This window comes from Macadamia integrifolia, chromosome 2, assembly GCF_013358625.1.
Source record: "Macadamia integrifolia cultivar HAES 741 chromosome 2, SCU_Mint_v3, whole genome shotgun sequence".
NCBI lineage: Eukaryota > Viridiplantae > Streptophyta > Magnoliopsida > Proteales > Proteaceae > Macadamia > Macadamia integrifolia.
In genome coordinates, this window is record NC_056558.1 from 38,787,301 (window position 1) to 38,809,348 (window position 22,048).

The following is a 22,048-nucleotide window of genomic DNA, read 5'->3' on the forward strand; positions in this document are numbered from 1 at the left end:
TTGCTATTCTCTGAAATAGCATTGTTTAAATATGTGTGATACCCAAAACCTTGAGTCCTAGATACCTCTGACAGCAGAATCCAATAGAATATGTTTCTATTATGTTTAGGGGGATTGATTTTGTAAATCTAATTGCTGGACTATTTAGATGTGGACCGTTGCTATTCTCTGAAATAGCATTGTTTAAATATGTGTGATACCCAAAACCTTGAGTCCTAGATACCTCTGACAGCAGAATCCAATAGAATATGTTTCTATTATGTTTAGGGCATGGTTCAGGATTTCAGTTTTGTTTGGGATTTTGACAATGTTTGAAACCGAAGTATACCACCAAAATGGCTGAAATGGCACCGAAATATATCACAAAATGGCCGAAACAGCCAAAATGACACTGAAATAAGGTATATTTTTGTGAAAAAACCGAAACATTGAAGGCACATCCATGAATTCAGATGACATATTGTTTGGACAAGTGTCGATGCCGAAATATGCTGTCGAAATTTTGAGCAATGGTTGAGGGCTCCTTTGGTCAAACAAACTATGTGCAATTTGCATTTCTCATGGATCATGAAATCTAAACAAAGCTGTAAGGGCGTTTTATCTTATAAAATAAAACGTGTCATCCTTTGGATTTTTCTTTGAAGAATACCCCCATTTATGGATATATATGTAATTAGATATTCATTTCAAGTATATATATTTTGATAGCTGGTGCCTAGATGAGCATAGGCATTGAACTTCATTGCAGTTAACATTCGATCTCTAAGCATTGGTGGAACATTTGAATAAATAAAAATAATGGTAACTATTAAATAATAATTGTCTTAATATTTTACAATTATCTAGGATTTAAATATCGTTAAGAGAAGCACAACCTATTAATTATCATTAGTTAATTACATAATTTTTTCTACTATCTTATTTTCTTAAATCCTAGTAGTTGCTTAGTAGTTTAATATTATAGGCAATGGAATTTGACTTATAGAACCATCTAAATGGTGATGTATTTATCTAACGGTTGAACTTATTTGATCAAACTTCCATATGGCTCGAACATAGTGGACCATTCAAATATTGAAGCAACGTAAATAAGGATCAATAAGAAAGTGAACACAAAAGCAAAATAAAGAAGTTTAACATAAAATGTAGGATATGTTTAAAATTGCATGTAAAATAGAATCAAACGATCTATACTCACTAATGATAACCAAGGTTCCAGGTTTCGGTTTTATGCTTGGTCGAAACTGGACTCTAAACCGAAGTATTTTGCAAAACCTTGAAATTTTGGTCGAAACCTTAAAGGTCTCAATGGATGGTTTTGAGGCTCAAATGGTCTAATTAGGTCCCAAAATTTCTTGGAGACCCTATTTTAGTCCTCTAAACATAGTGGAACCCGTAGATTGTAAAAAAACACACCCAAAATGGTTGTGACTTTGGACCCTAGGTTGGTAGTGTATATTGTACCTTTCCTATATCTTTTCTTAAAGTATAAGTTGTATAACCTATTCTATGCATAATTCAGTATTAGAACACACAAAATTCAATGAAAACAACTAAAATGTGCAATATAAATGAAGAAAAACCATTTGATATTACACAAAAGTATTATAAGTACAAGTGTACAGGTATTACAAGTAGTCGAGTATAAGTGTATAACCAAGGTTAAACACCCCTACGAAATTGTTCCTCCAACTCGATGTCAGTAGCACATAGAATTTCAAGAAGGCTCGAAACGGTCCTCGCTTTTTTGGTACATTCCACTGCTGCCCAACAACTTGTTCCACGCATGTATTGGAGTGATTTGACCATAAATCACAAAGAACCAAGTTTCTTCAAACCTCAAAGTTGAAAACAGCGAAACCAAAGAATTGGGTCGAATTTTGAGTCTTTGACCCATTTCATTCGAAACGATACCTTTTATATTCAAGGCTTGTATCATTTTGACCTGAAACCACATATATAAATGCCGAAATTTCAACTGAAGCCTTGCACTTTTTATATCTCGCATGGACTTTCGTCTCGACATCTTGCAAGACTGAAATGTTTCACGAAATTTTGGCGAAACCTAGAACAATGATAAATTAGAAAGCGGCAGCAACTGTGATAAATATAAGCTTTAAATGTTTCAGTGCAGGAGATGACCCATCAAATCATATCAATAATGAATTTTTGAGCTACAAAAAAAAGTTAATAAACAAAGCTAGAAAAAAAAAAAAAAAAAAGAAGAAAGGAAAATGAAAGAAATGTGAGGTTTAGGATGGAGGTGCCTCAACTTGAGTCATATTTTTCATACTTCTATTGACTACACTGAAATCTTGACCATTCAAAATCATAATTGTAAAATCTCCTATATTCAATTTCTTTTCAAAAACACAAAGCTTTTCATGGTAGCTTCCTTCTTTTCTCTTTATATTCTGCCTTTTCTTCTTTGTTTTTTTACCCGTCCTCAAAGAGGTCATGATTGGGACTTGGAAGCTGGAAGTACCATGTCCACTGAGATATCAAAGATATAACTTAGATATGAATATACGCAGTCTACATTTGCCCCTCCCAGACCCTGCAGTAGCAGGAGGCTCGTGCACTGAGTTGCTCTTTTATGAATATATCCCGTTTCCCGAGCTGTTTGGATCCTTATACATGCCACCTGTGCCCCAATTTTGAACAAAGTTTTAAGTTCTTAATATTTCTTCACAATATTGCATGGCTGTGGTAGTAGTTAATGAAAAAGAAGATTGAAAACGAATGAAATAAGAAAAAGAGATGGAGATAGGAATTGAATGAGGGAGCTCACTGATCTTGTGGCAACCAAAGTGCTCTTCCAAAGTGAGGGTGAGATCAGAGTAACCGTTATGACTCTTCGATTTTAAGCAAAGGCACTCTATTAGTTGATCAATATCATTTATAATTGAGATTTATCATGTGAGGAAGTAAAAGCGAAGCCAAAAAGAGAATCTGACTTGTGCCCAAGGGAAACCGATGGAAGAGGGCGAAACTCAAAAGTGATGGTGACCACCGATTTGAACCGGGTGGCTGAGATGTGACCAATTGATTTATCAAATCCATGACTACCAGACGCCCATGCCCCAGGTTACACAAACTCCATGGAATGAGACTAAACCATATATCTTATTAACCGTCACAACCTTGCATGTTGGGAATATCAGAAAGTCCTAATGGGCTCTCCGCAAAAACTAAATAAGATAACAAATTAAGAAACCCGTTTTTTGTTTTTCTCTTTGCTTTTGTAAACTGTTCAAGAATGTCAACTACTAAGCAAGAAGAATGCACCTTTTGTATTAAGGCTCTTACATTGGGAGATGAGAAAAAACCAAATGCTTGTTGCCTTCTATATTGCATTCTTTGATGTCATCTGTTCTCGACAACATTATTAAAGGCTGGAAGCTCCATAAAATAGCTTTCTGCAGACCACCAGAGAATTAACCCAAAAGGCCGAAAGCCTTATGTGCATATTATATATATATATATATATATCTTTCAGTCCATGTATGAGGAATCTTTTGTTGGTGTATCTTGTAGAAGCCACATTAGTTTATCACGTATGAGTGAGGCATGGTATAGGAGTGAGAGTGAATAGTTTGAGGTTTGTATGCTTATAGGAAAGTTTCTGGAGTTAGGGTTTCATATGCTTATAGGACAGTTTCCGATCATGAACACATAAGTTGGGAATCAAAGAATTCCTATTTCATTGGAGTAAAATTGGGGAAGGGGGAGATGTATGTGTGAAAGCATAGAGGTTTCCTTTTTTTGGGGGGGGGGGGGGGGGAGTATAAAATATGGAAAGAGATTAGGTTTCTTATTGGTAAGGGAGGGGAGATGTATTAGAGAGAGTTAGAGGGAGAGAAGGGGAGGGATCTAAGAAAGTGGGATTGGGGGGGGGGGAGGGAGAGACGTGTGAGGGGGAGAGAGGGGGAAGGACGTGAGAGAGTGGTCGATGAATACTTTAATGTGGGACATTTGTAAATCTTTGTCATGATGGCACATTGTTTCTGGATTTGATTGTGTTCTTATCTTGTCAGAACATTTTTGCTATTCTGAATTATTCTGTGAGGATCAAACCTTATATTTTGATCTGAAGATTGCTGCAGACCTAGCTGAAGGGGGTGACTTTGGACGGGCAGCTTGTGTTGTGTATGTCTCAGGTGAAGAGGTCCGTTTTCATTAAGTTGCACATTGTTGTGCTGTGACTCTGCCATGTTATATTTCTCCTTGGTTACCTATCATCATTTGTTTAGGCTGATTTGGCATGTAGAAATCCCTATTAACAGATAAATCTAAGGGATGTTTAGTTGGTATCTTGACATCTAGTCATTTGCTTAGTATATGCATCCAAGAGGTTATGACAATGTTACTTACTTATCTAACCTGGCATGTCTGGCACTGGCAGTGGCTCATAAAAAGGGATACCTTGACTAAGCCACAAGGTGTCAGCCCATTGAATCACTTTTTGGGTTTTACAACACTTACTAGTGGTGATACCTTAGTATGTCTATTATTCTTCTTCTTTTAATGGGTTAAAAGGGCAAGACCCGGACCTATGGAGGATATTAAATTATTAATCTTCCAATTCAATCAGAGTATGGCTGCAAATCTGTTCATGTTCCTACATGACGATCAATAGTATTATAACATAGTATTATAACGTGCAAATGTACTGCCATGTTAACATATATGAAATTCTTTTTCATAAGTTTCTGTTTCAAAAAGGTTTTAGGTGAGAATATTTGGCACATGGCCTTTTTCCTCTAATTGTTGTTCCACTTCTTTTGTCTCCCTTTCTCACATTCTTATGTATTTATCAATCTATTTAGAGTGTTTTCTTTAATAAATTGCCTCTCTCTTTTTTCTTTACCTGGAGAATTGCCCCCCCCCCACCCCCCCCAAACCAACAGACTTCTGATAAGCAACAGATTTTATTGAGGAGAAAAGAGAACAAGTAGAAATACAAGCCTTCTAAGGGTTCAGGCTGATTGTGGGCTGGGTGTATTTCTCCTTTCTTGGAATGTTTCATAGCTGTCATGGTGCTTCTTTATTTTCAAGAAATTTTCTAATGCTTTCATATTCTTTTATCTGAAGTGTTCCTTCCACCCCCCCTCCCAACAAATAAAATGGTGAAAAAGGATTCATGTGGCCTGCCCCAATTAATTAGTTGAGTGGATTACTTTGGCATGGTAATTTACTCATGCTTGGGATTTTCTGAGGTTGACTTGTTGGAATTTGTGTACACATGGGAACTTTGTTTCTTGTTCTGTTTTCGTATTTCAAATTGATGGATATGCTCATTTATTTCAATCTCCTTGAGTGAAAACTTGGCACTTATAATTTTATCCCAGATCTATGGATATCAGGTTATTCCCAGATGCTAACTCAGGGTCTTTCATTTTTCTTTATTTATTTTTCATCTTGTATTGCAGAGTATTGAGCAAATTGGGAGCAGAGCTGACCGAATGATGATTGGAACAGAGGAGCTTTTCTTATATTCGGGTACTGATGTCGAGGTGCATGCTTCCGAAGCTATTGCTTCCTTGTTAACATTAGATTTTCTTATATTCGGTTGCTGATGTTGAGGTGCATGCTTCCGAAGCTGTTGCTTCCTTGTTAGCATTTGCTCATATATATGTACATTTGTTTTCTTTCTCCAATAAGAATCATCGGTGACTATTTGTGGCTTTGACATTATCATTTAAACTGTCTCGTGGGTGATATTTCTGTTGTAGTGCATTTTCCTGAAACTGGTTCAAATTTTTTTCCGTTGCATTCACTGATACTCTCATAATTAAAAATTTTTCCTTTCACCACAGATTGTTGCTGCCATTTTTACTGGTTTTGGTGGTCCATCCATTACCCTATTGATTGTGTGATGCTATCAAGGCAAGGTCCTCCAGATGATGCTTAGATCTGGTTGTGTGATTTCTATGCCTTATTGTACTTCTTTTCCTCCACATGGGTTAGAATCTTTGCTTGCTTCTTCCTGGTTTAGAGTTGGCTCTAATTCCTTTGAAGCTGCAAGGGTTTTCATGTGCTAGGATTGATTCCTAAGTTGTTGGACATGTCAACTAAGTGATTTTGATTTTCGTCACCCCTTATTTTCTTTCTTTATTTCTGATGCTGATTCTGCTGAGAAAACCAAGTTCATGGCAATAGCTGAACATCCTTTCAGTTTTGTAACCCTACAGTTCTTAAAGGCTCTAAGCCATTTCAGTTAAGCTCTATGCTTCTGTTCCCCTAGAATGTGCAACAATACATGGAATGATTAAGTTTCCGTTATCATATAATGTTTTTCATGTGTACTATTATATCTGCATATCCTTATTTTTGGGTGATATTTGTGGATATCAATAACATTTTGTGATGGGCTCTGTTTGAAGTTTTAATAGAATAAACTTAAAATGAAAAACTTAATTACCCCAAAAGCATTTCTAATTATGTTATGCGGGTACCTTGTTCTCTGATTAATTTTATTGTTTTATTTCAGGACATATTAGAAAAGATTCTTCCCCTCAATCCCCGGGCTCTAATCGTTGATTCCATTCAGACGGTCTATTTACAAGGAGCGACTGGGAATGCTGGAGGCCTCGCACAGGTTGAATCTTTTTTCTGATTTGGTTGGGATGTTTGCTTAATTTGATCAATCAACAAGGATGTGATGCTTTGGCCGGCCACATCAAGTTGGAGTTTTTGAATTCTAATTGCATGGTGCGAGGCGTAAGCCTTGAGTCCTGAATGTAAACATCATATGCAGGGGTTTTAACATATTAGTGCCATAACCTTGAGCAAGTTCTGCTTTTGCTGGGTTCCATGAAGGATGGAATGTGGACAGTCCTCAACTTTGACATTTTTACTATGAGCTGGCTGGTCTTACTCACATCTAGATGCTGGCAGCTCAAGGCATTGGAGTAGGCCTAGACTCCTAGATGATGCCTTGAAAACTTAAAACAAGTGCAATTATTTCTATGGTGAAACTTTTAAACAGCATCAAGTTTACATGATTAAGGTGATTCTATATCATACTTTTACAAGACAACATTACTCGTTTTCAAAAAAATCCAAATATCACCATCCTTTGTAACTTTGTCCTCGGCAATAGGTTGTGCTGCGTTGCTACATGATAGACTTGGATGTATGATGCTTCCATGTGATGGAGGACTCCGTACCCATCTTATTGGTCATGTTTCAGCTTGAAACAAGCATAGAAGGTGGTTAAAAGATGGGTTTAAAGTTTCATGAAATTACAAGAGGGACATATCATTGTAATGATATCCAGTGGCCTACTGAAATTTTTGTATTTTTGGGTCATTTTTGGGTCATTTTTGAACTTATCTCTTAAGTCACTTTCCCTAATGGTTTTGAACTGAAACTTGACTGGTGAGGTGTGACATCCTTTATTACATGGACCCACCCTTGTTTGCCATGTGGCAAGTTGTGACGGTAGACAAAGTTCACAAACCTTTAACCTTTAACATCCCTCTCCCCAATGTTTTGATCTAATGTTGCAGCCTTTCCGCATGATCCAACAGGTCAAGGACTGCACCTCAGTGTTGTTGCGTTTTGCTAAGAGGACGGATATACCTGTTTTGTTGGTGAGTTAACCCCTTCTAATCTCTAACTTGTCGTAGAGTGACTTTCTTTTAGTAAAAGGGCCCCTCCATTCCCTGGATCGACCGCAGCTGCCCCTTATGTTAGGGGGGGGGATCAAGTTCCTTGCCAACTATCGACCCCGATCTCTTTTCATTTGTTTTGGGTATTACCAAACCTAGCCTAGCCTTCGTCAATCACACTAAAGCAGAGCACCCAACTATGGCCGTTGCCATAGCCTTAAGGGTTAGGTTAGTTAATCCGGCCCGAGACGCGTTCGTTGACAAAACCGCCGTAGGAATGGAGACCTTTCAATAGAGCGGAGGCGAACTGATCAACGATAAATTTCATTTTGGTTTCCACAAGAGCTTCATGTACGGTTGACTTAGACTTCTTTTAGTGGCATCATCTTTTATAACTATTGGTTATGAAACAAATGCAGGAGGCGATTGAATATAGAAAATTGAAAGGCTTCTAGAGCCAACAATGTATGAGTATGTAGTTGATGTATTTGGTTTGAAATTTACAAACCTAGCTTTCTCAAATTCCTTGGTCAATTATTCCTCTTCAATAATTCATGATTAACAAATGTGGAGGCCTATTCCATTGCATGATCCCAATGGCAATATTTCTTCCAATCTCCCATCCTTTAAAATTTTTTCATTGTACACCATCTTCTTCTAAGAAAACTGCAAAACATTTTTTTACTGGACATTGGAAAGTCTACCTGTTTTATCACCAATGTAGTAATTTATTTATTACATTAGATTGAGACCCATGCCAATTATTTTTTTCTTCTCCTCCAAACCAGTTTTGAAGGTTGCATCTTGATGCACCTCCTTGTAAAGCTCAAATGAAAATTCTATAGGACAATTAAAGCTTAAATGAAAATTCTATAGAAGTATAGAACAATTGTAAGACCGGCTATGATGTATGAGAAGGAATGTTAGGCAGTTAAGAAGCGTAATATAGATAAGCTAAGTGTAGCAGAGATGAAGATGTTGAGATGGATGTGCGAAAAAACTTGGAAGATAAAGTAAAGAATGACCATATTAGAGCTAATTTGGGAGTTGCCCCATTTCATGACAAGCTTTAAGAAAGTTGTTTGAGGTGGCATGGCCATTTTCAATGGAGGCTTTGGGATGTACCAGTAAGGAGGAGTTGATGCGGATCCGGATTCCAAGGGCCGAAATCGGATCGCTTATGGCCCACAAGAATGACCAAAATCTCAAATTTAATGGTTGAAGGGTATTCTTGTAATTTCAGAAACAAGCAGGGCCTTAGAAATAATTATAAGGTAGATGGGGTAGTTCTAGAACTAAAACTTTAGTACAAAGGCTTATTCTGAATTTTACCAAAGAGAAAAGGGGTTATGGAATATAACTTTTGGGAACAAGGGCTTAATTGTAATAACAGCAAAAATTCTTTTAAAATAAAAGAAACCTGTTCTTCTTCTTCTTCTTGTCGTGAGAACCAGAAACCAGCGGACAGAAAAAAATTCCGATCGGTAGAACTCCTTCGATAGGGCTTGGTTGGACCTGAAATTCGAAACGAAGCTTCTCAGGATAAGGCTCTATTGATCCCACAAGATAAGCACTTGGATCTGCAGGTTGGAAGGCTGCAGTAGGAACCTGTAATAGAACCTGGCGGTAGCTTAGGGTTCAGCCCTGTCGCAGGTTTGTTTTCTCACAGCAGAGAAAGGTTTTTGGTCTAAGATTTAAGGGTTGGAGTCGCCTACAAGGCAGCTTCCTTCGACCCAAACCTCTGATTCCGTCGGTCACAGGACAGGGGTCAGCCAGCTTCTTGTTGATGTCGGTTTTAACGCCCAGCAGAGATGTAGAACAGTAACCAATGAACATAACAAGGTAATAAAAGTGGGAGATAAGAGGTAGAGATGACAGGAAGAAGAAAAGAAAAGAGAAAGATGAAGAAAGAAATTCAAAGTAGGAGGGGGAACTACGCAAGGCTCGCAACAGCCACAGACTCATCCATTAATTCCAACATTCAATTCTTTCATTCAAAACTGAAATTTCTCCATGAGTACATGTCCAATATAAAGGAAAAATTGGGCAATTAATGGCAACTTACTTGAAAATAGAAACTAATCTATATAGCAACTAAATAAAAATCAAATCTAAATTAAAATACTATCAAACTAATTTCTAAACCAAAAAAAAGGAAAGTAAATAGTAAAATTCTCAAATCAAAGAGATCCCTTCCATCGCCCAACTGCATCAGGAGTGATCAGATTCAGATGGAAGGATCTAGAAGTGCTAGGGGCAGGCCTAAATGAGCATAGGAGGAGTAGTGAGGAAAGATATGCATAATTTAGGTCTTGACTCAAGTATGACCTTGAGTAGAGCTGTTTGGAGGACAAGTATCCATGTAGCAGACCCCATTTATGTGGGATTTTATTGAGGTGCTGCTATGTTCCTTTCTTTGTACTTTTTTATTTTTTATTAATAATTTACCCTCGCATGGATCCATGTAACCGACCCTATTTAGTTGGGAAAAGGCTGAGTTGTTATTGTTGTTGCATCTTGTTGATGCACCCTCATTCTGTGAAAGCTATTGTTCAAATGCCAACTGGCCAAAGAATTCTATTTGGGAAGACTGTTAGTGCTGTGGTGTGGCATCTATATAAGCTTTCAAATGTTTATTTCTTCCTCCATAGTTCAATTCATTGAAGGAACTAAGGATCGGTTCTTACGTTAAAAGATTGGGAAGCCATTTGGAATCCATCTTTGAAAGAGATGTATATGAAAGAAACTAAGAAAGTTCGAGGTATGTAAAATAATTAGATATTCTTAAGAGGTTGATGGTACTTCCAAGGGTACTGATTTTCAGAATAATTTCCGAAAAAGCCTGCTCACTTTGCAAACGCAACACATTTTTGTTGGTCTGACTAGCTTTGAAGGTAAGGCTACCAATGTTAACATTTTGGACTGACTGGTTGCTTGTCTTTCTGGTTTGGGTCCTCACCGTTGATTGTATCAACAACCTTAGCTTTGTTATTGGGTATGTATTTTGCTGTGATTTGTGGGAGACTGCTTATATGCCATGAGCCCATGTATTGACACAGACGTGTGTGGGCATGGTTTCCCACTTATGTTGGAGAAGGGTAAAAGGGGAAAAGAGGCTGTTGCAAGAGGAAAAAGAGGAGTAAGAACTATAAGCGGAAGGAGAAAAGCAGCTACTAAAGCGGCAATCTTGAACAGAAAAATGGGTAACTAATAGGGATTTGGTCATTTTGTGCCTACTGGTGCTGATTGACTGGGTTTTATACTTCAAAAGGATTTAAAGATCATGATGGACTAAAATAACTATTATAATTCATTATCTGTGGAGATTTGGTCAGTATTCAATAGATTAGTCAGCTTTATGTAGGTTTTGCTCCACTGATAGGATTGCTTGTCTAATGCTTGTACTAATCATAGTTTTGAATTTCATTGAAGTTTGGGCTTATTTTGATTTGGAGTTGGGTGATGAATAGAAAGCTGATAATTCATGATCTGTTTGAAGTATCTCAAAAGTGTGTTCGTATATATTTGGGATTTGGATTGGAGTGACAAAAACTATTGATTTTACTCATAAAATTATTTGGGGTACTTCTAAGCGTCACTATGATAGTTGGTAGTTTATGGGTTAGTTCATGTGATAAAGGACCCCACTTCCCTCTTAGAGTTCAAATGTTAGCCCAAAATAAGTAGGGGGAGTGGCTCAAACGCTGATCAAAGTTTCATTAAAATTACGAAAATGCCTTCATATGGAAACGAGATGCTTGCCTAGTCATCACTCACAAGCATAGTCTCTAAAATATCTTTTTTTGGCATTGGCAAGTGAGACCATAGGCGATACTGGAAAATGACTATCTTGATAATGTAGACTAGGATAGGGAGTCTAACCAAGTCTCAAATGCAGGAACTTTTAATCAAAGAACAACCCAAGCATCTCCCAAATAAATCAACCACAGTATAGTAGTAAAAACTGAGATAACAGAATATGGTACTTGCAATCGATTTCAACAACTCAGAAATTCTGTAGTAGAATAACAGCAAGGGTTTAGGGGCTGAACTCATCAACTAACAAGCATACAGTGAAGTATATGATCAGCAACCATTAACAACACACAGTACTGAGAGAATCAGAATCCTGGGCAGGAAACAGAATCGGCCAGAATAGGAGTAATGTCCATAACTACTAATCCACTGGTCTGGTGCACCTCAAATCAAGGTCGAGCCACCCTCTAACCAGGTCTAATCATCGATCAAAATTCCAAAGCCATCGGATGGCTGGAACTTCAGAACAGAATAGGGGTGGTAGGAGAGAAATCAGGATTTCTTAAACCCAAAAATAAAAAATAGATCAGATCTGTACCTGGTCTGCAGAACCTTGCAAAGACACTTGAAAGAAAAAAGAACACTTGAAGAGGATCCTCCTAGGCCTCCCACCACAAGGAGTCGAATGGAGCAAACACCACTCCCTTCCACTGTGATCAAACACACAGCAGTCCCAGCAGAGACATAGCAGCAAGCTTCTTTTTTTCATTTATAAATCGTGGGGCTTAATGGGACTTCTCCTTGATTTATAATAATGATGGGGGTTTACAAATAATAGAAACTCACTTTTGTTTCCAAAACTGAAATAGGAAACTAAATAAAAGCAAGTCCTTTAGTTACTAAAATAAAAAATAGAAACTAGGAAATAAGAAATACCAAAATTAGAAACTAATTAGGTACTGAAATTAGAAATTAATTAACCCCATCAAAGCCCAACTAAAAAGGAAACTAATAAAAAAAGGAAACTAACTAGTAATCCCGTACTCAATCTTAGAGCCCCTCTTTTAGGCCCACATAAAAGTGGCCCAATACACTCCAAACCACATGGATTGAAGGCCCAACACATATACAACCCAACCCTAGGCTTATTCCGAATAAAACAAGCTTATTTTGGTTATTAATCTGCATCAATCAGTTGAAATCTTGGTGTCTTGTCGAGATTCCGGTTCATTTGTCGGTTTCGTCTCGACTCAACAAAGTCACATGATGTCTTAAACCCCATTTCGATTAGATTTCTTGTACTTCTTGCTATATATTTCCTGTCAAGCCCTGCTGTGAAGAAAAACCCCACATGACTTTGTGTTTTGGTGCTTCTTCTTGCCAAATCTCACTTCTACAATAAAGATTATCAACTTCAACACTTGGAGATTAAAGATTGACCATTTTTTATGTCTTTTAATTCCTTATGCTTATTTAACTTGTTTACACTTTTACTTGAATTTGTGTTTTAAAAGTGCTAGATATTGTGTGTAATATAGCCTTAAGGTAAACCTACGCTATGGACTAACCAAATTAGGGTCCGAAGTCAAAGTATCATTTTGGGTTTGATTTTAAAAATCTAATGTTTCCTTTGTGTTTAAAACGCCTAAAATAGGCTAGATGATATGTTTCATAGGCTATCTTGTTCATATGGCCACCGAAACCCATCCCCAAGTTGTCAAAAAAGCATAGTTTGCGGGATCTCGGTTTTTGGCCTAGGCGAAACCATGGGTGAGACCGTGACCTTAAACCTGGCTCACAATGACTTACCCATGTATTATCACGTGGCAAATAGTGAAGTTTTATACTTATCTAGGCATAGGGACATATGGATATTCCCTATTTTTGTAATGAAAATGAGTGATGCAAGAAAATGAAGATTTTAGACGGTTGAGATTTGAAACAATAAAGCATTTGCTTTTCCTATTTCGACATTTAAATGATGGGGATTTCATTGGAAAGTCTTACTTTGACTATCTGTAGTTCTACGATCCATTACACTCTTCCCCTAGAAACCTCAATTGTTAAATTACTCTTAAAAGCGTTGTAGAATCTAGTTGAGCGGTTGAGCCTAGATGCCTAGTTCCACTGACAAAGTCCCTCTATTTTAGGTGGAGTTGTCAAGGCCTCACCTAGGCGCCGCCTTGGTGTTGAAGATGTTTTTTTGGGGTTTAGACGACTGGGACTTTGGTGCAAGATGCTGGTTTAATTTTTTATTCCATTTATTATGCACTTGGCTCTAATTTATGTGAAACATCATATAAGTAAATGAAAATTACCTCTGCATTTATTTAAGATATTCTTCATAAATAAGAAAACACCCCCCATATGAATCTAATAAAGTAGTTAAAAATTCAAATTCTAAAAGGATAAAAAGCCAACTTCATAGTTCAAGAACAAAATTCAACTTTCAAATGCTAGGTTATATTCTCAAATCTAAAAATTTCATAAATTTATTGTGATAAATCATCTCTAAAACCCAAAAGAGTGGCAACATAGTTGTTTGTTTTGATGTGTAAAAATTATTTCCATTTAGGGCGATTTTAAACAGCATTCTCGCACACCAAATAAGGTTTGACTAGAACATAACTCCTTCAATATAAATCAGATTTAAGCAGTCTTGGAAATATTGAAAAGCTGGTTTTGTGCTCTACCTTTTACAAAAAGTCTCATGTAAAATAAAGTCATTTGACCAATCAAACTTATTAGAGAGTAAGAACATTTCTCTAAATCTAGAGCAGTTTAATTACTTATAGATAAGATCATATTTTCCAAGAACTGTATAAATTAAATGTATTTTTTGATTGTTTCAAACTTTCAATAGCTTGGTTTTTTTTTACTTATGCTGTCTTCTAGTCCTATGTTGATTTTTGATGACTTGATGTGGCTTAATGTTGTTTTTTGTTGGGTTGATGTGGCTTAATGTTGATTTTTGATGACTTGATGTGGCTTAATGTTGATTTTTGATGACTTGATGTAGCTTAATGTTGTTTTTGATGACTTGATGTGGCTTATTGTTGATTTTTGATGATATAAGGTATATATTGTAGCATACTAAATAATGTTAGAAAAGAGGGAAAGTAAAACATAACATTTTCGAGCATTGGTTGCCTAAGCGCTTAGGCAACCCTCCACCGCCTTGGGTTGCCTCGACTACTATGATTTTCGGTATTTTGCTTATTTCTTCTAAAACCTTGATATTCAATATTCTTCTATTTTCTGGTTGAAATTTCCTGGCTTTTAGAATTTCAAATAATTTTTTCATCTTTGTGGTCTTTCTTTTCAGTATGTTCCTCGCTTGTTTCAAGTGACAAAGTTCTTTTGCTTTTAATTGAGTACTTTGGTTCACCCTTACATCTGAACCTATTTCTTAGTGATGCAGGATCTTCTAGTTTTGTCACTCTTAAAGGATGAAGGCAGGGTTTTGTTACTGGTTTGGATAACCAGCGAAAGCTAGAAATTGAGTAGAGAATTTGCCTACTTTTAGGACTAATCTGCCAATTGTCGTACTCCTACTTACTTCTGATGCTCATAATATTGGTACCATTTGTTTCTAATGTATTCAGTATTCAACCAGATGAAGGCGGCACCATTTGTTTTTTATGTTTGCAATACTTAACTAGATGAAGTCATTGTTTTTGGTAGTGTGATCATCATGATTCGAGAACTCGCCGAAATCTTGGATATATATATATATATATATATATTTACTGAAATGAAATGCCATACAAAACACAAAAGTGCATAATTTCAGTCATCTTTCGGTCATATTTCAGTCATTACGTTTTGAAATTTCGCTCATTTAAGACAAAAAAGTGCACTATTTCGTCAAAATTTTGGCCATCTCGGTCATTCCGTTTCGCTTATTTTGCTAATTTTGGCCACTTCAGCCATTAGCTCCCAAAAATGACCAAGTGAATCGCATGGAAAAAAGTAAACTTTTTCGCCAAGTGAAATTTCAGAAAACCACCTAAACGAAACGAGTTCTTGAACCTTGGTGAGCATGCATTTTTTTGGTTCAATATTGAACTTGTTTTGAAACTGAGGATCCTCTTTGGGAGCTCATGCTTGTTTTCATCTATTTCAGATTGGTCATGTGACGAAGACAGGGGATATTGCTGGACCTCGTGTCTTGGAGCACATTGTTGATGTTGTTCTATACATGGAAGTTGGTACCCAATTTCGTTTTACTTTATTTACTATCATTGCTGAGTATGTTTTAGAAGCAGTTCTTCGATGTTTATGCTAATGATGATCCTGCATTCTGGTAACTTTCTATTCTCAAGTAGAGAAGAACATGGTATTCTACTGACTGTAGATTCCTGTCATGTTAAAATGGTATCTTTTTGATGCTACAGTCATATGAAAAGACAGACTCTAGGGTGATAGGCTCTAAACTTTGGAATATGATCTGAAATTCTAAATAATTTGAAAGGAAATAAGAAGGGGGAAAAATCTGTGAAGCAGGACCAGGTCAAAGAAATCCCAATGCTTAAGTTGCCAACATAGTTGGTCGCATGCACATTGGAGAATGTAGATGTTAAGTATCTTGGAAAATATGAGTGTGGAAAGTGTTTAAGGTTCTTACTGGGTAAAACGGAGGAAAACACAGAAGAGATCTGCAGTGTCTTAAGATGGGTATGCCATGATTTTCTATTAAGGGCTTAATCTTCAGTAAACACTATTTGCACATGGCAGCTTCTGTACCATCTATTGATTTAGGCATCAATATATGTAAAAATCACTTCCTAATAGTTCCTTATTCTGTAATCATTCCTTCCTTCTTTTTTATTTTTTTTTGGGGGGCGGGGGGGTGCTGGGGTGGGGGAATGTAATGTTAAACAGTTGATAATTTGTTAAGCCAAGTTTGCTTTCAAATTGATTTTTCTAATTTGGTACACAGTACACATAAACCATGACTATGGTTCTTCACTTACCATTTTCAGTTCAAATTCTATGGCGAAATGGTTTTCACTTTTGGATCACCAATTCACCATGAGTAATTCATTGCATGATATCTTTTTCATGTCAATTTGCTACTTGTATAACAAACCTAATGTGTTGACCTTTCTTAGTTTTTGATTTTTATATGCAACCTTGCTCTGACATATTGACGTATCGTTGTAATTGCCAGGGTGAGAAGCACTCATCTCATCGGTTGCTTCGTTCTGTGAAGAACCGCTATGGATCCACTGACGAGGTACCTATTGCTATAAGCCTATGAACGATCTTTTTTTGCACCTACGTGTATGTGTGTTGTGGTAGGGTGGGGACTTATCTATGCTTAGGCGTGTCCCTGTTGCTTTTGGTTGGGCCTTAATCGCTCCTTCCACTTTGAACCCCAAGGCTGGGACTGACTGATTATATAATCGATCTTCAAAGCACAGACCATGATTGAATCGTATTCAGTCAGTTGGTTATTGATCTATAACTGGTTTAATTAATTGGTCTCAACTGGTCGGTGTCGACCGGACTGTTCAATTTTAAACAGTTATGCAATTGGTTGAACTAATTAAAATTCAATGGGACTTAACCTAGGATCCTTATTTACAAACTTCGCTCCCTCCTCTTTTTCTGTCACTAGATGAGTGGAACTCAACTGAGGACCCTTGTCTGTTATCTTCATGACGTAAAGCACAGGACCAGCAGCCAGAAGTCCTTCACTCTTCCTTACCCATGGCCTTGTTTCAGCCGCTACTGTGGCCATCACCTCCAGCACCAATGCTGGGTCACCTTGTAGGGTATTGTCCAAAGCCCACACTACCTAGTGCTACTCGGATTAAAACCCTAGTTTCGGGTCTCTATGGGCCACTAGAATGAAAAATATCACAAGTTAATAGTATAATGGCAATTCTGTAAATATTCTAAATTTCAGAATCCTACTGGGAAAGGTAAACAAGAGCCGGAACAGAATGGGCATGAAACTTAGAAGAGAATTTCATTTATGAAAATTATGACAAAGCATGGGGATAAAACTAAATTAACTTATGAAGGCAAAGGGCTTATGAATCTATGATTAATTATCCAATAAATTGGACCTACTCTTAAATATGAAGACTTAAATGTCTTCTTCAAATGACCAGCAAGGGTGGAAAATCCGAGTCTGACCCAAAGAGAGAACTCCCTCAATATGCCACTGATCGACCTGAAATTTCAGTTGATGATTCATAGCTCTTAGTTCTATTGAATTGATTCAAAAAGCACCCCAAATATTTGACAAAAGACTAATATTTAATGACTGAAACTAGGACTGGCGTTAGTTTCTGGAACAGCCCCAAACGAGGATTTGTTTGTCTGTCAAGGAAGATTCTTATGGCCTCATATGGAGAGACTAAGTTGGCTGTAGGAGTATAACCTTCACACAATGTCAAGGGGAAAAGGGTAGGATCGATGGGGATCGAACCAATATACTTGGGCTGCAAGTACTGCCCAGAACAGAACCGTGCTTGGGATAGCAATGGCTGTAACAGAGAATTAAGAAAGAAGAAAATAAGGAACAAAGAATAATAATAAGGAAAGGACTAAGGAAGTGAACAGATCTGAGAAGAAGAGGAGGGAATTGGAATAAGAGGAGTAACCAAGGAGGAGGAAGAACCAGCAGTTGATCCTGGTTTCAAGCTCTCGCAGCAGCCAACAACAGCAACTCAACCTTTTCCCAACATCGCAGCAGCCAATATAAAAGCTCAAATTAAAATTTCATTCAAATCGGTTTTTGAATGGACTATCACAGAGTTTGTAAGCTACATAAGGCAATTTATATCTTTGAAACCTCTTGTCTGAGACTGGATTGCTTGCTTCCAAACCAGTTGATACTCCTATGGATCCACACCAGAAGTTTGGGACAATTGATGGTGAGGAATGTGAGGACAAGCATCGGTACAGGAGATTAGTTGGGAAACTCATTTATCTGATTGTTACAAGACCTGATATATCCGTTGTTGTTGGTGTTATCAGCCAATTTGCACGATTGCGTAAGAAGACTCACTGGGAGGCAACTTGTTGTATCTTAAGGCATCTAAAGGGCTCTCCAGGATAAAGACTTCATTTATTGTCCACATTTGCATATTGATCTGGTCGGATTTGATGTCATCTTTTAATAGCTCTCTCTGCAAGATTACCCCTCAATGGCTCAACCCCTCTTTCTCATCCCCTGCTGCCCCATTGCTATTCTCCCCTGCTTTCTCTTGATCTCTCTCTCCCCGTTTGTAGTATCTTGTCTGGCACCCCATCCTTGAAACCCTCTGATGCGTCAATTTACTAAATGATGGGAAGAACCTTGAACCCTTATGCTACTTCTCCATGGACAATCATCTTGCGTCTTTCAACGGGGCCACTACAAAATACAAATGGGGTTAAGAACAGCATCATAGAACATGCCCAATTCCATGCTACGAGCCTACCAGAGCCCACAACATTTAAGATAAAAAGAATCTCTCGTTGATAGCTTTGATAGCTCCTTGGAAGGTCTCAGGCTTCAAGATATTAAGCAATCTACATAGATTTTCCTCTAAGGTAGCCTGGATGGATTTTTCAGGACTAATACTACCAGAATAGGACACCTTAACTTCTGTTTCACTGTAATGCTCACAATCACTAAAATTCATACCTTTGCTCTCAGGGGAAATCCCAAGATTAACATGAATTCGTGCCGGAGGGAAATCCCACATTCGCAATTGGACTTGACGGATATATCAGATCTGGTTCACATTCGCATATTGATCTGGGCTTTGACACCCCTATCCATATGTTCGTATGATGAGTTTACTTGCAATGACCAATCATCTCTAATAGCATGGCCACTTAAATGCAACATGTTTTTATATAATTGATGCGAATTATAGCTTTAACTTTCGAAAATTGGTTGAGGGCATGGAACCACTGAAAAATAGTTGAAAACAGATAGACAGCTGAAAATGCCAAGACATGGGGTATATGATTGAATTTAGCTTTGAAATTTGACAAGTGGCCAATCAAGACTTTACCTCATCTAGCCAATGGTTTTGGAATTTCCGCATCCCCCTGCCACATGGGAAGTGGTTGGCAGCTGTGGAGGAAGGCCTTCCTAGAGTATATGCAGCCTATGTATGTATAGAATCAGAAATTATGGAAATATTTCTCTTTTCTAGTACAAGTTTTTTTCGATCATCATGGGTGATGTGGCTTAGAATGTCTCTTATTAAAGTTTATCTTGTTGGTGATAATTTTTTATTTTTATTTTTATTTTATTTTTCAATTTTTTAAAGAATTTCATACATATTTTCAAACTCTGTACAGTGCTTTGTTTTTGTAAAGCATAATATAAAATATACTTCTTTAACTGTATGCTTCTTGTTTTTCCTTAATAAAATTTTCCCTCTTTGCCCCTATCAAAGAAAAAAATGTTTAGTGTCAAAGCCCAGTTATATTTACTGATCAACATCTAAATTAGTTTAGTCTTTATTTACTGATCTTTTCTTCCCCTCCTTTCAGCTTGGAGTATTTGAAATGACACAATCAGGCCTTCAAGCAGTTTCAAATCCCAGTGAGATTTTCTTAGGTGAACAGCACTCAGATTCAGAGGTTTTAGCTGGACTTGCAGTTGCTGTCATTATTGATGGGTCCCGAGCTTTTCTTATTGAAGTTCAGGTATTCCTATTACATATCAGTGCATCCTTGTACTTGTTAGTTGTTAGTTGTTACCATCTACCTACTTTGGCCAAAAGTTCTTTTTGTTATGGAATAGATCTTACCTTGTTGAGTGTATAATTAGGAATGAAATGGACAAACTTAATGACATATTGTAAAATACGATTCAACAAAGAGCTATCCCAACTATTTGGGGTTAACTATTTGAATCATGATCCACTATGCGACTCTATTTAAGCTTGTTCAGATTTGTATTACGATAGGGGGAGTGCTCTATTGTGGTTTCCTTTATTGTTTTATGTCTTTTTAATTGTTAGTACTTAGGTTTTAGTTGTCAGTTACCTAGTTTAAGTTAAGTTTCCTATTTGGACTTGGTTTAGTTTCTTATTCAGATTACTATTGTATTAATAAATTTATAAATAGAGTCGCAATCCATGATAGATCTCTGAAGTTGAGTCTATCGTGGTTCAGCAACTTCTTCATTCTCTCTCTTGGCTTTGCTTCTTCTTCTTCTTCTTCATAGCAAGGTTCAAGGTCTCGGTTTCATCCGGGCCAAAAGTCAAGATCAACCATGTATTTTTGGATAGGACAACTCAAGAAAACTCAAGGATGGGTTTCTGTGGCCATATGGCCAAGTTAGCACTTGAAACTTGTCATCTATCCTATTTTAGGCCTTCTAAACCAGTGGAAACACTAGATTTTTAAAAATCAGACCCAAAATGGCACTTTCATTGCAGACCCTAGGTTGTAATGTAGAACTAGGATTGGTAAGGTCAACCTAATCCTAATGCTATAGGATACCCTCAGAGAACACACCAAAATTAAGCATAACAGCAATATAATAATAGATAATATCAAAGGATGAAAGCAGATCAAGGGTCAGGATATCGATCTTAGAATTATGGTTTCTGGGATCAGATCAGGAACAGATATGAAGGGCTAGTTTAGATGAGGAAATAGGGTTAGTAACAAAATGGAAGATATGTTTGAACACCAAAGAAATCAGAAGCAAACAGATCCATGCTATCGATTTCAGTCTCGGGTCTGAAAACAGGGCAACAGTCACTACAGCACAGAATTCAGGGTATTTTCAATAACTCAAAATGTGGTGGTCCAATAGGGCTGAAATTTTGGTTGAGTTTCACACTAGGGAGGTGCATCTTTGATCCAAATTTGAGCCTAATAAGATGGATGGTCTGTCCAGGGGAGAGAAGGATTGGAGAGCAAGAAATTCTGGAATTTCTGGCAAGAACTGAGAAAGGACCGGATTCAGTTACTGTTGTGGATTGAGGTTGAAGTTGCAGGTCTTGAACACCTTAAACAGAGAAGAAGAAGAAGATAATAGAGGAGAAAGAACCCCTCAGGCTTCAAAGCGCAGAGGGTCAGTTGGATCAAATACCAACTTCACCAGCTTTGATCGAACACAAAGCCATGCTCAGCAGAGAGAAGTAGCAGCAACAGCAGCAGCCATTGTTTAATTCCTCCAATCGTTGGCTTCTATGGAGCCTTGCATTGTGTTTATAGCCATAATTGGGAAGGGAATTACATCTTAACAACAGGTTCCAGAAAAGGAAACCAAATACTCTCCTAGTACAATAGTTTCTAAAAACTGAAAAAGGAAACTAACAACTAATGACTTGACTCAACTAATAACTTGACTCCCAAAAAATAACAAAGACTACAACTTAAATTGTACCCAACTAAAAATGAAACTAATGTAAAAGGAAACAAACTAGGTAATCCCGTATGCAACCTTAATACCCCCAGTTTAGACCCATAAAAGTGGCCTATTACATTCAAAATACATGGGATCAAAGGTCCAACATGTATGGAACCCAACCCAAATATTCCTAATAAAACAAGCTTATTTCAGTGATGAATCTACATCAGGTTGGTAGTCTATAATGGAGGTGAGCTCTACCTTAGGCTATTCCACACAATATTTAGTACTTTTATGACACATAATTCAAGTAAAAGTGTAAAACAACTTCAATATGCATAAGGAATTAAAA

At 37.3% G+C, this 22,048-nt stretch overlaps 1 protein-coding gene across 4 annotated transcripts in view; it reads left to right on the top strand.

The window, feature by feature from the left end:
• LOC122067182 (DNA repair protein RadA) overlaps window positions 1-22,048 on the top strand; it is a 53,191-nt gene that overhangs the window by 7,371 nt on the left and 23,772 nt on the right. For 2 of the 4 annotated variants that reach the window (XM_042631044.1, XM_042631027.1), the window contains exons 4-10: window positions 4,097-4,168; window positions 5,433-5,516; window positions 6,494-6,601; window positions 7,536-7,598; window positions 15,499-15,579; window positions 16,546-16,611; window positions 19,881-20,036. In XM_042631044.1, coding sequence (XP_042486978.1) covers window positions 4,097-4,168; window positions 5,433-5,516; window positions 6,494-6,601; window positions 7,536-7,598; window positions 15,499-15,579; window positions 16,546-16,611; window positions 19,881-20,036 — 630 coding nt within the window. The remainder of the gene's footprint in view (window positions 1-4,096; window positions 4,169-5,432; window positions 5,517-6,493; window positions 6,602-7,535; window positions 7,599-15,498; window positions 15,580-16,545; window positions 16,612-19,880; window positions 20,037-22,048) is intronic. The other 2 variants (XM_042631034.1, XM_042631037.1) reach the window with 2 other exon arrangements.